Here is an 18,737-nt window from a genome sequence, read left to right as displayed (position 1 = left end):
TTGTGAATAAAAACAAAAATGCCAGTATGCAAAAAACCCATGAACAAAAAACCTTGCTTGCCAGTATTCTAGAAGCAACCTGCAGTCTTACTTTAATTCTGATGGGCTTTTTTCTCTAATTTCCCATCTTTAAGAGACTTCCATAATCATTAGTATAACCTCAAATGCCTTTGTAATGCCATAAGCAGATTTTAAGTTTATAAGGATAACTCTACATTTTCTGACAACTGTATCTAAGCAGTTTCTCCCTCTGCCATGAGGGATAGATACTTCCTGTTTTGCAAAGATTTAGGTGTCTCAATAAGAACTTAGTTGTTTGGTTTTTTGAAAGAATACTTTCTTTTTTGATCATAACTTGTATATGTCTGTGTGTCTATGTCCATATGGTTGGGTCATAGGTAAGGTAATATTTTTTTCTTCTGATTACATGTTCATGGCCCAAAAGAAAAGAAAAAAATTTTAAAAAGACTAACATAAGGTCTCACCATTCAGAGATAAACATAATTAACATTTTGTTACATTACTTAGAGTCCTTTTTTTTCATCCTTACACACACACACCTTACATATATTTAACAAAATTTTAATCATATTGTACATATTATTTTGTTAAATATATATGCTTCACAACTATTGAGTATTAATGTAATGTTAGTCCAAAATGTAAGTAGTAGTGCTTTCTATGAAAGTAAAACATGGCTTCAATCAGGGCTCTAGAACTAGCTCTCATACATACTAATTATTAATGAGTTGGCTGTGGAGATAACTTAATTAATGGTTATAATTAAGTTTATAATTGTATGAATATTAATCCTTTACCCTGACAGTGAAGAGAGGCTTAACACATGACCTTGTGATGATAAGATCCCTAAAAATGTGCCCCTAAAAGGCAGACTAACACTTCCAGAACCAAACCACATATCCAAAAGAGGTTGTAGTGGTTTCTGGTTTATCATTATACCTCTGTGCTCCCTGCAAAGCATCCCATCAGACTAGAAATACTGATTTAAAATGGAAAGGCTGTTCTTCAGCTGGGAAATTCTTAGGCTGTTTCTATTTTGCCTTCAAGTCAGAGAAGAGTAAAATTATGAAAATGCAACTACTTTCCTGACATTATATGGTAAGTAATGTCAGCCAGAAGATAATATAAACAAGAATTAAGCAATTTGAATAAGCAAAGACATATTTTTCTTCCCTTGTAAAATAAAAGAAAGAATTCTACCAGCTTTTAAATAAGAATGATTATAACTTCTAGAAATTAGTGGCTTTACTATAGCCTACTTTTTGCTCCCTAAATTTTCTGACAAATTCTTTTAAATGATGATATAAAACATATTTACCAAGTACATCTTCAAAGTTGACATTACTTCTTCTTTCATTTGAATAGGATGATATAAAAAGATTAAAGACATTTAAACAAGTCTTACTTCTATTTCCTTTCAACTATATAGGAAGAAATATCCAGAGGGAAAGTTAAGTAGGATGTTAACGTAAGTGTCATTTGCACTTACCTCAGGAAAATAAATTAAGCAAACTTCCTGGCAGACAATAGACATCAACATAAATTTGCTCCATGAATTTATAAAGGGTCCACTTCAAGCATACCCAGTATTATAAAGTCAAAATTTATACAATGCAAATTAGGGAATAGATTTAGGACTTATCTTGATACAAAAATTGAGTTTTAGAGCTTGGGGAGCATAAGACGTACACAGGGCAACTTCCTTAGTTGGGTTTTGGTCTTCTGTGGGATTTTTTTTTTTTTTTTTTTTTGAGACAGGGTCTCACTGTGTCACCCAGCCTAGAGAGTACAGTGATGCAATCATAACTCACTGCAGCCTCAAACTCCTGAGTTTGAATGATTATCCTGCCTTAGCCTCTTAAGCAGCTGGAACTACAGGCATGTGGCACCACACCTGGCTAATACTTTTTTCATTTTTTTAAAGAGATGAGGTTTTGCTATGTTGTCCTGGCTAGTCTCAAACTCCTGGCCTCAAGTGATCCTCCCACCTTAGCCTCTTGAGTTGCTGGGATTACAGGCATGAGTCATGGCACCTGGCTCTGTATTTGGGTTTCTAACTTCTTTTAAAAGTTATATTCTCTCTTTAATGAACAATCCTTGCAGCTCGCAGCTCTTAGCAATGGAGGTAAAAATGGGAAACATATATATTCTCTCCTCTGCTCTTTCATCTCTGCTTAAAATTAATGGTTTAACAAAGTCCACAAATTTAAAAACAAACAAAATTAGTATGCAGTTTGACAGCATAAGAAACCTGATCAAAAGGAAATCTTACAATGGCTACTGAAGGGACAGGTAGATCATTCACTTATATATATATATCAACTCTCCTTGGCCTGAGAGTCCTTTGAGTTCACTCTGGAAAGTGCTCAGAGTATCAGTATTGAAACTATAGCTAACACTAATTCTAATATATAATGATATGATAATAACTTCTCATGTCATAGAATGGACATGAAAAAAATCCATGGAATGACAAAAAGAAAAAAATCCAAAGAGGAAAGGGGAGATTTTGAACACGAGCACAGAAAAAGTTTTTCCTCTTTCTCCAAATTTCACACACCTAGAGTGTGGACTCTGACCAGGTGCCATTGCTGACACCATTTTGAATGTGTTTTTCCCACTGAAAAATTCAGTGCAAGAGTATATCACATTTTAAAGTGTGTGGTTTTTTTTAAAGGCAGGGTGAGTAGAAATAGTTCCAACATCTAAGTGTTAGCTCCAGATGCTTCTAATCCAAACTTCTCACTATTCTTGGATGATAAATCTTTCTTTACGGACCTCTAATAGGCAGCAAATTCTAGATTTGATTCTTTTGGGGGGTTATTTGAAAAAAAAAAATCTAAGCATGGTTCTCTTTCTTACCTTCACTATTTTTATCCTAAATGGCTTCCTAAAGGTTATGGTATCTAACAGGATTTCTATTCGGCTAAAAAATATTTTTAGGCTGAGTGCAATGGCTCACTCCTATAACCCTAGCACTTTGGGAGGCCGAGGCAGGAGGATCGCTTGAGCTTAGGAGTTTGAGGTTGCAACGAGTTATGAGGATACCACTGCACTCTACAACAACAACAACAACAAAAAATATTTTTGGAAGCCTGAGAATCATTTTGACGCACAGCCTTTAGAAAGGGGAAACACTACTTACCTAGTGCCTAGCGTATCTCCTGCTTTAGTATTTTAATTTCACTAAAGAAATGTGTTTGGTGAATCTGCACATAGAATTTATGCCCTGTGATAATAACTAAAATGAAGTACTTGTACCTGATTTATTTTTTTTTTTTTTTTTTTTTTTTTTTTTTTTTGTTGAGACAGAGTCTCACTTTGTTGCCCAGGCTAGAGTGAGTGCCGTGGCGTCAGCTTAGCTCACAGCAACCTCAAACTCCTGGGCTCAAGCGATCCTACTGCCTCAGCCTCCCGAGTAGCTGGGACTACAGGCATGCGCCACTATGCCCGGCTAATTTTTTCTATATAGATTTTTAGGTGTCCATATAATGTCTTTCTATTTTTAGTAGAGACGGGGTCTCGCTCAGGCTGGTCTCGAACTCCTGACCTTGAGCAATCCACCCGCCTCGGCCTCCCAGAGTGCTAGGATTACAGGCGTGAGCCACCGCGCCCGGCCGTACCTGATTTATTAAAGGGAAATTGTCCTTTACTAGGTGTACCTTTGAAGGGCAATAAGCAAAAATTCCAAATGTGCATATTCTATTCAATCAGTGGCCTCTTTCCAACTAGGAGTTATAGAACTTTAGTGTTCCAGTAGTTTGATGGTCCCTCTGTGAATCAAGGAATGATAAATACGTTTTAGAGTCCAAATCCACAACACTGTCTTGGTAAATCTTCATTTATTTGATTGTTTTCTTAAAAAACTTGCTTTATAATGAAAAAAATTTCTAGGGTCTTTAAAGTAAAATAAGGTATTTGTATGTCTTTAACCCCCAAGCATTCATGTTTAAAACACGACTAAAAAGACACAGAAACCCATTTTAAACTTCAGCACTTGCCCTCTTGATTAGAAATGAAAACACTGCAATACTGAGTGTGGCAGGATTCCTCTTAGGATCATCACCCTGTGCAGTCTAGCCATCGATCCTGAATCATTAGCCAGTCCAATAACACACAGCTGAACAACTGTCCTTCCCCCTGGTACATCTGCTAAACTTTGAGCAGTAACTCATCGGATAGCAGATCCCAATTTACAGACATAATGCTAACTAAGGGTTTGTGTTTTCCCAAAATGTAGAGTACCCTGGTTCTACCAATAATCTTTCAAGTGCAACTGTGTATAACAAAGCCAGAGATTTCCAAATGGGCACATAGAAACTCAGCACATGCTTTCCACATGTGATGCAAGTGGCACTATTACCTAAGCTCTGAATGTTAGAGCCTGAAACAACCTAAGATACGCACTACCTCAGATACCAATTTGGCAACCAAACAGACATTGTACAATTGCAACATACAGATATATACAACCTCCAAAGATCTCAAGTTTGTGAATTCAGCTCCCTGCTGAATTTTATTGCTAATTTTTTAAAACTAGAGGCAGTTTAAATTCATCCCTAATGCAGAGTTTTTGGTATTAGAGATATTCTTAGTTATCAATTTCTGTTTTTCTTCAAAACATTGAAAATATAAATGCCAAAGAGAGGTGAGGTAGGACTGAATTACTGGAGTCACCAGTAGAAGCCCTTGAGTCCACAAAGTTGAGTAGTCTTTAAGATACAGAACTATAGTAGACCAAGCTAATATTCTTCAGAGATGTAGAGAATTGGTTGAAATGTACTTTAGCGCTTCATAGTATCAAAACTGAAACAAAATGCTTCTTATTTGAAAAGAAAAACTCCTTTCTAATAAAATCATGAATCTTAAGTTTTCTCCTTTATTAAGAAAAAAATGTGATTCAGGGAAACAATGACCTCACCTGGGCACTAAAACATAGGCATTATGAGCTCTTTTTATTTTTGCCTTAAATGACAAAGGAACTATATTTCTCAAAAATAACCCCATATAATCACTTGATAGTCATTGCTTCTAACTTTGTTTTGCAATGAGAAACAGACTTTCTTCAGGATGAGAAATTCCTTATGTACATGGCTACCTAACATGTCTGCTATGATTATACAGAAGAGATTATATCTGCATGTAAATACATACATGAATACTGAACTAGTAATTGTAAAGATAACTATACTGGAGGGAGATATGTGAGAGAAAAGAGTTAAATTCAGCCAAGTAAATATTGTGCTGAAAGACTTGAATTTGACAGAACCATCATGAGGAAAACAGTCTGAAATGGTATTAAACTCCATTCTATAAAACAGACAAAGCTAAATTATTCTTGTTCAATTACCAAATAATGGTATAAGACTACTGTAGACCAATTACATTATAGAATAGTTGCTAGGTATAGTTTTCAAGCCACTAAAGAGAAACCCTGCAACAGCGATTGTCGGTATTTAATTTTAACCCTTGGTAGGAAATGAAGAAGGGTGATTTTTCTCTTATTCAGGAAATCAGATAACAAGCAAGTCAGACTTCCCAGATTCCCAGCACAGACCCAGCAGCTTTAAGCTGTTTCACAGATACACAGTGCAATCATTCCAGGAGAGAAATCTACAATTTCCTACACGAGGATTTTTAGGTGGTAAAATCCCTATTAAAAAACAAAACAAAACAGAACAATCAAATTGGCAATCAAATGGGGAGGTTGGAAAGGAAACCACACTTAGTCTACATAAGTGGCTATGTCTGTTGTAAAATTTAACCCTTTGCAGACATAAATAACAGAATGCCTACATCAAGCACTTGGATATTCTGCTTTATTGCTGAGTCTAGCCAGCCAGAAAACCATTTTTTGCTACCACAGAGATAATGCCACTAATGTGACCCTGGGCTCTGAGAAAAGAGCCATGATCTCCTCTAGCCAATTAAGGAGTGGCGTGGACTAGGCTCCAAATGAGCTGCACAGCAGTGGCCACTCAGCACTTCCTTCACAGTAGAATGGGGAGAAGGAAAGAAAACAGCAGACCACAAGCCTCTTCCAGAGATACAAGGAATTTTCACAGAGGGTAGCAGATTCCCTACAAATGAAGTTCAATGAAAAACAGTCTCACCGCCAGAAGCCGAGGCACAAACAGACGATGCCCCATTCCCAGAAGTTCCAGCACTCGACACGCATACTCATTCACCAGCTTGCTCCTCTCGTCGTGCATGTCCTGGGACTTTTTGACAGGAGGTGTGAGCTTAGCAGCTGGGGCTGGGCAGGGCACCCCTTCTTCCATGAGCAGTAAGTAGGTATCCAGAATGAGAAAGATGGATCTCTTATCCACAATTTTAAAAACTGCAATGGGAAGGGAGCCAGGCTTAGGTCTCCCCGGGAGAACGCACAAGCCAGTCTGTGGTGGGAATCGTCAGCTAATGTCTCCACAAGAGAAACATTTTGGGTATATTATCCACTGTGCAAGAGGCCCAAAGTAGACTGAGAAATGAAAATGAAATCGAATACTTATCTAAATAAAAAACGGCAAAAGCAGTCAAAAGCAAGAAAATGGCCAAGAGTGATGCAGGAAGAGTTCAGCTACATGTGTAAAAATGGACAAGCTGCTTAGAAGGGTCTAGCATGTGAGAGTGCGTGAGTGTGTGTAGGTGTGTGAGCGAGAGTGTGTGTCTGTGTGTGAGCAGACAGCAGCGGCAGTAGCCAGGAAGCCGGGGCAGTTGTGAAGCTGCAAGGAGAAAAGGATGAGCTCATTGCAATCCTTGATTCGTGACAAGCAGCGCTGTTGTTGCTGCTGCTGCTGCTGCTGCTGCTGCTGCTGCCGCCGCCTCTCGCTGTGAATCAGTAATGAAGGGGTAGGCAAGGAAGGGGAGGGAAGAGGAGGAGGTAGGTGAATGAGCATGCAGAGCGTGTCTCAGGGGAGAATGCTGTAATAAGAAGCCAATGGCGAGCCATTGGACAGATGCGCTTCCCCTCCCAGTCCACCTTCAATCAGTGTTAGTCTGACGGCTTATGCTGTTGAATCCTAAACCCACAGACAGATAGATGAACTAGCTTCTCCTAACATGTGATGCTCACAGAAAAAATCAGCCAGACAGCCATCTAAAAGGCTGACCTTTATTCCCTGTTGCTTTCTAATAACAAGAACAGATCTTATGCTGTGTATTTAAAGCAGGATGCTCCAATCCTTGTTAGATTACTGAAAGCTCCACAGAAGAGAGGTATTAAGGTAAAATGATGGAGTATGGACAGAAGATCCAAGGACCAAGTATCCAAGAAATGACACACCCTCAACTTGAAGTGTTTATGCAATAATAATGACTTTTTGCAATGCGAGGATGTGCACAAGCATTTCTGCAAGCTAGAAAGCCTGGTCACAATTAAAAGGAAGATTTTTATAAACATACACAATATGACAAAACATAAAAACCTACAACATGATGTTAAGAGTGAGAATACATTTGAAGAACTAGTAAAGTTGAGATTCTCAAAGCAAAAATAACTTCTTTATTCCATAGACTTTGATAAACAGTTAATGGTTCAAAACATTGTTCTGATAAGCTCTGGTCAAATTAATCTTTCCCTAGTAATAATATAACTAAGAATTATCCATAGTTTAAAATTTTGTAATATAATCTCAGTGCTAAAGTGTTATATTAATTTGTCTGATGTGAAAAATCAGTTGTAGCCAAATGAAGGCAAAAAAACAAGATCACCTCTAGGGACAGTTGCCTAACTTTATCCTAACAATTAACTAGTTAGGATTTACAAATAACTAGTTAATTACCCTAATGATTAATCCATATTCAGCGTTTTGATTCTGTAGTTCTGTAGTTGGTCTCTTAAGTACCAGACCAGTTTCTCCATACAAGTTATGGCATGGTACAGAGAGAAACAGGGCTGAGAGAGAGTTTTTTTCTGAGAGTTTTTTTCTGAGTCTTAGTTTTCTACTCTGACTAAGCAGTGATAAATCTTCAAGTGACCAAATAGAAACATATTTATTTTTGAACCCATCCAAATACAGACAAAAAAAAAAAAAAAAGAAATGTATGTATTGACATATCTCTGTAGTCATAATTAAAGAAATAGATTAATTATGAAACTGGGGTTGAAAAGAAAGAAATGGAAAAGGAAATATTGCTTCCCTTATCAAAATACTGTTTGGTTTCTTTTTCCAGAATCTCAGAAAAACAAAACTTTAAAAAAATTAATCATTTAGGGCTGGGCACATGACTCATGTCTGTAATCCCAGCACTTTTTGGGAGGCCAAGGAGGGAGGATTGCTTGAGGCCAGGATTTCAAGGTCAGCCTGGGACGAGATAGTGAGACTCCATCTCTACAAAAAATAAAAAAAATTAGCCAGGCATGGGAGTGTGGGCCATTATTCCCAGCTATTCAGGAGCTGAGGTGGAAGGATCCTTTGAGCCCAGGAGTTGGAGGTTACAGGGAGCTATGATCATACCAGTGCACTCCAGACTGAGTGACAGCAAGATCCTGTCTCAAAAAAAATTTTAAACATTTAAAGAATTATTTACAAGGTGTCTTAAATGAGATATTTATATATTGCTGTCAAGCCTTTTATTTCTTCCAAAAATGATTTCTTAAAAAATTATACAAAATAGAGCCAGGCACTGTGACACATGTCCATAGTCCCAACTACTCAGGAGGCTGAGGTGGGTGGATCAGCTGAGGCCAGAAGTTCAAGGCTGTAGTGTGCTGTGCTCACACCTGTGAATAGCTTCTGCATTCCACGCTGGGTGTGACATAGTGAGACCTTATGTCTAAAAAAACTATGCAAAGCAAAGATTTTAGGCTAGGTGTGGTGGTTCCTACCTGTAATTCCAGCACTTTGGGAGGCCGAGGATTGCTTGAGGCCAGGAGTTCAAGACAAGCCTGCGAAACATGTCTTGTAGAGACAAGACCATGTCTCTACAAAAAAAAAAAAAAAATCCAGGCGTGGTGTTGCACACCTGTACTCCTAGCTATTCAGGAGGCTGAGGCAGGAGGATCCACTTTGCTTGAGTGTAGGAGTTCAAGAATGCAGTGAGCTATGATCGTGCCACTGCATTCCAGGTTGGGTGACAGAGCAAGACCCTGTCTCTATAAGTCAATCAATCAAAATAAAGAGTTCAAGGTAAAATGATCAAAAGCATTAGAGTATTACATAGATATGTAATATTCAGGTCCCTAAGATTTTGGAGGAAACATTTGATGGGCTGCCTAGGGTGGGGATAGGTTCAGCTGAAAGACGGAGACTACAAGGAAGAGGCTTCTTACACACACGGAACAGCTCCATTTTTACCTTCTTTACATACTGATGTTCTGTGTTAGATTTTGTTTGAAAAGACTGTGCTACTGTGATGTAAGAGTAAATAGCACTGCCATGGACACTTCATGTTTAAGAACAAGGGAGCATTCTGACTTGCAAAGGAAATAAGAACTTAATTACTCCTTAGCTTAAAGGATTTTTTTTTTTTTTGGTTGACTTTTCAAATGGTAGGGAAGACGTTTCTATCTAACTAACTTGGTCTCACAGAACACTAGCAGAAGCATTTATTTTTTCTTACCTAAACCAAAGACCTTTTTGCCCAAAAGGATTCTGGTAAAATAAGTAAAACTAATCAAATGATTTTGGAATTGTATGATTTGGCTCTGATGCTCAAAAAAAAAATTTAAAATTATATGTACTATGTATTAAGTGAAATAATTAAAATATGATATCTTAATGAGGAAATCAAGTTACACTTAAAACATTTAGGTACATTTAACACGCTATGTGAAAGGCACTACCACAAATGGTAGTGCATTTCCATTTTCCCAATCTTGCCATCATGCTTCCCCTCAAAAATCCATCATCCTTGCTTTCAAATTTCCATAATTTTTCAGCCCTGGCTCTATTTTCAGGTTATCCTTTCAGAATAGGATGTTGATCATCATCAAGTAAAACAATTCTTTCAGAACATCACTCAGTGATATGGGAGATTGGATTCTATGCATTTTTGAAGCCCTAGAAGAGTCACCCATCTCACTGAGCCTTTCCTCCTCTTTCTCCCCAAACTCCAAATAATTATTTATTGCTGTTGAGATTCAGCAATAAATCAAGGAACACTTAAGAAAAAAATTTTTAAGTTGGAAAGTAGTCCAAAAAGTGGAATAATAATTTAAAAAACTCTTATGAGCAGGGCACCATAGTACATTTCTGTATCCTAGTGACTTGGGAGACTGAGGTAGGAGGATCACTTGAGGCCAGGAGTTTGAGGCCAGCCTGGGCAACATAGCAAGGAAAAATTTTAAAAATTAGATGGGTGTGGTGGTGAATGCCTGTAGTCCCAGCGACTCGGGAGGCTGAGGCAGGAGGATTGCCTGAGCCTAGGACTTTGAGGCTGCAGTGAGCTATGATTGCGCCACTGTCCTCCAGCCTGGGTGACAGAGTGAGGCCCCATCTCTAAAAACAAAAAACCAAAAAATTCCGTTGAATTAACCAGTTAGTAACACATATTTCTCACATTTTCTTTGGATGAATCACCTATGGGGTGGAAAAATTTTCCCCTCTATTCTCCTAAGTTCTTTGCCTGGGGCCCCGTAAATAAGTCTGACTATAGACAGGTTAACAAGACACAGGTTAGTGAGGTTTATTTGTGTAGATTCTATGTGTAGACCAGGGGCAGGGAACCTCCAGCCTTAAGGCCACATGTGGCCTTCTAGGTCCTTAAGTGTGGCCTTTTGACTGAATCCAAATTTTACAGAACAAATGCTTTTATTTTTATTAATACATTTCTGTTTGTCTTTTATGTTTTTATTTTATTTTTAAAATGAACATATTTAAAATATCAAAGAATAAAGTAAGTTTCAATGAAATAATCCTCCCAGATTGACTGGCACAGTTAGAACATTAGTAAGCCATGAGGGCTAAATTGATGGCTGCTATAATACAGCGTTCATGATTTGGTTCTAACTTCCTCCACTTGACTGGCACCACTACTGCATGAGGCTGGTTGGTGAGAGTTTATGGGGATTAAGTATGCCAGTCTGTCATCAACTTTTGATGACAGTGCACTGTATTTCTGTTTGAAGTAGAATTTGTGAATAGCTGCACAGCTTGACAGTATTTTTAAATTCTGTCTGCTTAACAGCCCATCATGTCAAAGAAGACCAAAAGAATGCTGAAGGAAGAAAACATTTTTTAATGAGGATTGGGAATTGCAATATTATCTTGTTTCTGTTAAGGATAAGATGATTAGCTTGCTTTGTGATACTGGAATTGAAACATTAAAGAAATTCAATGCTCATTGGCATTACAACACTTGTAAGTACCACAAATATTTTAAATTAGAGGCAGAGGTATGAAAGGTTGTATTGTAGAAATTAAAAGATGAAAAGCAAAAGAAAGATAATTCTTTCATGCAACAATAAGATCTGGAAATAATGCCACTAAAGGAACTTATAAAGTAGCTTATATACTTGGGAAAAAGGGAAACCATTCAGTGATGTAAAAATTGTGAAAGAATACATTGTCAAATGTAAGCATGTTGTAGCATGCTTAGACTCCAATAACATTTCAAAGTACAAACAACTGCCTCTTTCAAGGAGAACCATAATTGATCAGCAGCATGAATTAGCCTTCAACTTAACAGAACAACTTCATGCAATACTTCAAAATGAAAATATATATTATTCAATAGCTTTTCATGAATCAACTGATACTACTGACTCAGTGAAGTTTTTATACTTCAGGTCATAACAGAAGATTTTCTTTGCTACAAAGAGTTACTCGGTTTGGGCACTCCTGTGAACAGAACACAAGGAACAGATATCTTCAACAACTTTCAAAATAAGTGTCATAAAGTTGGACTGAATTTGGTAAATTTAGTGAGTGTATGTACAGACACTGCCCCTTCCATGACAGGAAAACATGAAGGGCTTCTTGCACAGATGAAAAAAGTATTAACAGGTCCAGATGCTCTCATTTCTTTTCATTGTATCTTACATCAGCAAAACCTCTGTGCTAAAGCTATATTTTAAGTGCCACTTTGCAACAAGTTACAAGTAGTGTTAACTATGTACAAATGCAACACAGCATCATCAGTTTCATAACACGCTAAAGTTGAACATGCTAAAAGTGTGATTTTGCCGTATCATTCTAAAGTGTGTTGGCTATCACAGGACAGGTATTAGCCAAAATTTTATCTTTGTGAGAACAAATAAATTTTATCAACAACAGAATTAGCACTGTCAATTATTGAAAGATTTCTATAGGAACACAGCATTTCTGTATGATATCATGTCAAATCAAAACAACTTCAGTATTTCTTTTCAAGGTAAAATTAAGTCTATATATGGTATGTGGCAAAACAAATCCAAGCATTTCAAAAAAAAAAAAAAGCTATCTTTTTTCAAAACACTTCTTCTTCAAAAGCAAATTTCACATCAACATTTTTCCCAGTTAGCAAAGGTCACTGATGAGCAGGATGACATATGTGTGAATCACTTAAAGAATATGCAGTTGTTATAGACCTATTAATTGGAAAACATAATGAAAGTTTCACTGATTTTGAGAATCATAACATCATACTCAAATTAGCATTTCAGCCTTACCTAGTTGATACCACCAAGGCACCTAAAGAACTACAGATGAAATTTATTGAATTCTCAGTAGATGACATTTTAAAGTCATTGTTTGATGCTAAGAAAGATCCAGTTGAAATGTGGAAAAATGCAGCAGAATACCCATGCCTTCAGCAACATGCCTAAAGAATGCTTTCCTGCTTTTCAACCACTTAGGGCAGCAAATCTACATTCTCCTACCTAACCCAAATCAAGACATCCTTAAGGTTACAAATGACTGATACCCCTCTAGAGGATCAACTGAAACTGTGGACCTCCATGCTGCAACCAAATATTCAAACGCTTTCCAACAAAAAGCAGACACAACAAAGTCATCAAAAGGTTAGTTAACTTTAAAATTAACAAATAGCTTTCACTTTTTGAAATTAGGTGCATAGTAGTGAGATTTTTACAAAATAATGTACATTTTTTAAGTGTATCTAATTGAAGTTTCTTGCATGTGGCTTTATTTGATTATAGCTAAATTGATGGGGTCTTCCAACATGAAAAGGTTCCCCACCCCTGCTGTAGATTCTTTCTTGGTGCCATCTCATCTCCAGTGATAAGGAGAGGTAAGGAAAGTAGGTGTGTGGGGAGGCACTTTCACAAGGGGAATTTATGTTCGACTTCCAGGCAGATAGAGGGATAACAGAGAGCTCCTCCTATGTCTTCTTTTTCTCAGTTGCCTTTAGTTCAAAATAATCCTTATGCCAGAATGGTATATTCTGGAGTGGCACACACTAAACTTTTTCACACTCAATGAGAGAGAGAGTAAAGGAGAGGGCCAAGCAATGGTCCCAAAGCTAAGGTCTAATGACTAGCAGTGTCATTCTCTGGAGTGCTGTAGGCAGGTGGTCAGTGGGGCAGTCCTAAGATGAGCCTTACACTTGAAAGTGCTCTTCCTGAGCCACTCTGCTGTGTCATGGTTGCCAGACACCTTTAGGACATATATAGATTTCCATTGTAAAATGAGAAGCATATTTGACTTAATTCAGGGACTTATCATTAAGAACAATGAGTATAAGAAAACATGCTAGGTAGTTACTTAAGTGGTTATAAAGATGAAAAAGGAAATACTTTCTGACCTGGAGGAGCTTAAAATCAGGGAAGTATCCAAATACAAAGATAAAGCAGGGTGTGATGGATACTATAAAAGAAGGAACACAGTGTGCTTTGATATGAGCATATCTTTGTTGTCCACAGTAGATGTAGACAGAATTAGGTTTATACTACTAGTAGGATTGGCCTGGATCCAAATCCAAGAATAATGAGAATTAAATATATCTCTAAAAGCAAAATAGGGTATTGCTTATTACAGCATCTTTTAGTCACATTTACTAGCTGTAAATGTGTAAGTTATTTAATACTCTGAGCTGCTATAAAATGGCAACATCACCTACCTAGCAAAGTTGCTCTGAAAATTTAATAAGTTAATGCACATGAAGGAATCTCTCATAGTGCCTAGCATACGGTAGGTGCTCCATAACTAGTTTTTTTTTTTTTTAAACTATTTCCAGGAAGCTATGTAGAAGAGGATGAAATGTATAAAATGTATTTGTGCTGGCCGGGCACAGTGGCTCACACCTGTAATCCTAGCACTCTGGGAGGCCAAGGCAGGTGGATCGTTTGAGCTCAGGAGTTCGAAACCAGCCTGAGCAAGAGCGAGACCCCAACTCTACTAAAAAAATAAAAAAAAAAAAAAGTAAAAAAAAGAAATTAGCTGGACAACTAAAAATATATAGAAAATATTAGCCAGGCATGGTAGCGCATGCCTGTAGTCCCAGCTACTTGGGAGGCTGAGGCAGGAGGATTGCTTGAGCACAGGAGTTTGAGGTTGCTGTGAGCTAGGCTGACGCCACCACACTCTAGCCAGGGTGAAAGAGTGGGACTCTGCCTCAAAAAAAAAAAAAAAAAAAAAAAGTGCTCATCTGAGTTAGAGTTTAGAAAGATAAATAAACTCTGGATATATTAGTATTAACAACAGAAAGAGGGCCAAACAATGATAAAAGTAGTTTATGTCAGATCATCTGCCTCTTCAGTTCACTCTTAAGATACAGGTACATTAGTATTAGATTATTAAGTATGAAGTATCCGATTTCTTTAAGTACTAAGTTTGAATTAAACAAGCATCAGCAGAAAAGTCATTTTGAAGCTTGTCTTTCTTTGCTGTCATGATATAAAGGTGAACCATTTCTACACCGTACTGTTATGTATGATGAAAAATGGATTCTTGTTGACAAATGCAAACATTTGGCACAATGGCTGGATAAAGATAAAGTGCTGAAACACAGTCCAAAACTGAATTTCATCAAAAAAAGATAATGGTATCTGTTTGGTGGTCCAGCACTGGTATTATCCACTACAGCTTCATGAAACCTGGTCAATCAACTACAGTGATGTCTACTGTAACCAATTGGACAAAATGATGAGGATGCTTGCCATTAAATAGCCAAGATTGGTCAACAGAGATAGGCCAACCCTCTTGTAAGACAATGATTGACCACATGTTGCACAAACAACACTGCTCAAACTACAGAAGCTGGACTTAGAAACTCTCTGTCATCCACCATGTTCACCAGACCTTGCACCGATTGACTACCACTTCTTCCAGGCTTTGGACCTCTTCTCGCAAGCAAAAATGTTTAATTTTCAACAAGTTGTGGAAAATGCCTTTCGCGATTTCATTGCTACTTGCTTTCCAGGCTTCTTTACTGCTGGCATACACAAGCTACCATTAAGATGGCAAAACTGTATTGACAGTTTAGATGCACACTTTGATTAACTGTACTACTTCTTGTTTGAGATATAATAACTACATTTTAATTCAAAATTGGACATTTCATATTTAATGACCTAATAGCAAATAGCAAAGGATAGATGCTCTTCTTGACTAGGAGAGGTAAAACTGCAAAAACTTAATTCTCTAGTTATTCCTACTAGACTACTTTTTAAAAGATAAACCCTCAATAATTTTGCAAGTTCCTAAGATCCAATAAACAGATCAAATACTACACAGTGAGTAGTAGTATTGGTATCTTGGTCCTATAAAATCCTGCACATCTAATACTCTTTCTACCATTCAAGTCTTTTTTTTTTAGACAGAGTCTTGTTTTTTTCCCCTGGGCTATAGTGAGTGCCATGGCGTCAGCCTAGCTCACAGCAACCTCAAACTCCTGGGCTTAAGCGATCCTACTGCCTTAGCCTCCCGAGTAGCTGGGACTACAGGCATGCACCACCAGGCCCGGCTAATTTTTTCTATATATATTTTTAGTTGGCCAGATAATTTCTTTCTATTTTTAGTAGAGACGGGGTCTCGCTCTTGCTCAGGCTGGTCTCGAACTCCTGATCTCGAGCGATCCACCCGCCTCGGCCTCCCAGAGTGCTAGGATTACAGGCGTGAGGCACTGTGCCCAGCCTACCATTGAAGTCTTGATTCTGCTGAACACTCTAACTACATGTTTCTGGATGTAGAAAGATGTATTAGATGCTGCTTCTGACTTTATAGAGTATTCAAGCTACTTGAAGAAAGGCTAAAATGAAATGTAATGAAACTGAGCTTACAAGTTATATCACAGGGAAATGAGTTTCATTATTTTATAGTTGGAACTCATAATACATCAAAGAATTAAGAGTACAAAGTAAAAGATACTATATAATTGTCTAACACTGTGGTTGAGGTCACAAGTCTATAGGAATTCAAAGAAAAAAAAAGATTCCTGCAATATATTGCAGATTTATCTAGCTTTTGAGGAATGTTCTAACCTCTTGTAAGGCTTAAGGCATAACTGTGGAAGGTTTTTGTTTTTGTTTTTAAACAGAAAAGAGAATTTTCCCCTACAAAAAGCAATTTAATAACATTCTGAATAGCTTTGACAGCATCACTAATATGTTACTACCCATCCTTGTGATCAGATTCTAGTGTAATACCTTCATTAGTATAAGAAATATCTTCTATAGCCTCTCTATATCCTATAGTGAGTCTGTCATTTTGTCTCTGTTCTATATCATCATTGACAAGGTAGCTCAGGAGGCTGCCAATTTTATTAGTGGACATTTAGAAACAGACTAGTAATCCAGACATCTGAAACTTCTAGTCACTTGGCTTGGTTATATATAAATATTTTTAACTGCTTTATTGAAGCATGACTGACATACAAAAAGCTGTGGATATTTAATGTATACAACTTGATGTAAGTATATATCCATGAAACCATTATCACTATCAATGCCATAAACTTACCAAACATGTGTAAAAATTTCCTCCCATCCCCTTTGTTTTTTTTTTTCCTTTTGTGGTTAGAGCACTTAATATATGATCTACCTCAGTTACATATTTTATAACAACACAGAATAAGTCTATTTCTTTTTTCCATGTGATAATAATTAAAATATTTGAAGAGTGCTTTAATTTTATTTTCTCCAAGCCAATCATTTCTGCTGTTAACTGGGTCTCCTAAGAGCTAGTTTCTGGACCATTCTAGACTGTTCACAATCCTGCCTGCTGCTCCAAGAATACAGCTGTTTGGACAGTGTTTCTCACAGTGCTGCCCACATTGAAAATGATACTCTAGATATAATTACGGAATCATAAAATAATGGATTCTTGTTAGACACTAGAAAACATTACGGTCTGACATGTTTATCCTATTGATGAAAAGACTTAGGTACCAGATAAGTGACCACTCATGATCATAAAACTTGTCAGAGGCAGAGCCAGGAAGCCAAGATCTCAGAACACAGATGCACGGCAGGGAATCTAGCATTTCCTGCACTGTAATTTGCTATCTTTCAATTACTGTAGCCCATAAAGAAACTATCTCATTAGGAAGACTATGCTTCGCCATTTTATTCTACGTGGAATTGGTCTGGAGCCTGAGCCTGCCATCTGCTACGAAAGAATCTAAGATTCTTAGACTTGAGTTGAGAGGGGCTATCCTTAAGTCGGCCTTGAGAATAGTCACTTCTAAACACATATTTGTGATAATAAAGCATATCTGCCTTCTCAGTTTTTAACTGATAAGCACTCTCTTTTTCAATCAAACAGTTCAGGAAGCTACACCCCTGGCAGCTCAGCCACAGCGTCTATATAAGAGCTGCTTTCTTGAAGCTGTGTTAGTGACACAGGCTTGAAAATGGAATGCTATCTCAGTTCTTTCATCTTCTTCCCTGGGCAGTGTGTATAAGGCTCATATTTCTTTTCAAGCTTAAGCAGAAGGCATAAACATATGTTAGCAGAAGGCTGTTCTTTAATTTTAAATTGATCAGATAAAATTATGACATACAGAATCTAGACTATTCTTTGATCCTCTCAAGCTAGACCAGCATTTTGTTTTTTATCTTTATGTATGTGTATTGTCATTGTTATTAAAATAATGAGGTGCTATACTCATCTTGAAAAGGTGTGAATTGCCTCTGCTTTCTTCCTATGGTCCATGTCCAATACTCTATTAAATTTGCAATCTCTGCCATCTTCATGTTACATAGGATGTTAGGTATACTTTAACAACTGTCACTGTGAAAAATAATAATTTCAGTAGAGGAGTTATATGGGTCAACCTATGTATTAGCAAAAGAATTTGTTTCTACAAAATGACTTATCAAGATGGGGACATTCATCTTTTTAAATGGACAAGTCCATGTTATGAAACAAAGATGGTAATAGATTGTACAGCCTCCTTTTACCCCACTATGCCCTTTCTCTCTCTCCCTCTCTCTCTCTCTCTCTCTCTCTCTCTCTCTCGGCTTCAAATGGATTCAGTAGAATTTCAGAGGTGGCAGCATGGTAAGAGCAGAGCTGATATTTCCTCTACTTTTACTGGAGGTGATCTGTTCCCTGTCCACTTCCCTTGTGAGCTCAGCACTTGTCCACACTCAGTATTGCCACAGGCTGTCTTGCATGATGACAACAAGTGAACAAGCGCATATGGGTCTTCCCTGCTTGATGGGCTTCTTTACTTATCACATGCTCATATTTGTTCCGGGCAAGGCTTAACAGAGCAATCTACACATCAGAGGCTCTTGATAAATATATAAATGCCTAAAAGGATGAGCTTTTATTCAGTGTTTTAAGAGCCATGAACTATATGCTAAGCTCTTGGCATGCGTTATTGTGTTTAAT

At 37.4% G+C, this 18,737-nt stretch overlaps 1 protein-coding gene across 2 annotated transcripts in view; it reads right to left on the bottom strand.

Annotated features, from left to right (window-relative positions):
* RABGAP1L (RAB GTPase activating protein 1 like) overlaps positions 1 to 18,737 on the bottom strand; it is a 654,847-nt gene that overhangs the window by 143,233 nt on the left and 492,877 nt on the right. Inside the window, exon 1 of one of the 2 annotated variants that reach the window (XM_069480241.1) lies at positions 6,135 to 6,302. The exons of the other annotated variant lie outside the window; for it this stretch is intronic. Within the exon in view, the coding sequence (XP_069336342.1) occupies positions 6,135 to 6,302 (168 nt within the window). Of the gene's footprint in view, positions 1 to 6,134; positions 6,303 to 18,737 lie in introns of those variants that run through there. 2 annotated transcript variants of the gene reach the window in all.

The sequence above is a fragment of the Eulemur rufifrons genome, chromosome 8 (genome assembly GCF_041146395.1).
Source record: "Eulemur rufifrons isolate Redbay chromosome 8, OSU_ERuf_1, whole genome shotgun sequence".
Classification (NCBI taxonomy): Eukaryota; Metazoa; Chordata; class Mammalia; order Primates; family Lemuridae; genus Eulemur; species Eulemur rufifrons.
The sequence above is the reverse complement of the archived record's forward strand: the minus strand, read 5'-3'. Positions and strand labels throughout refer to the sequence as shown.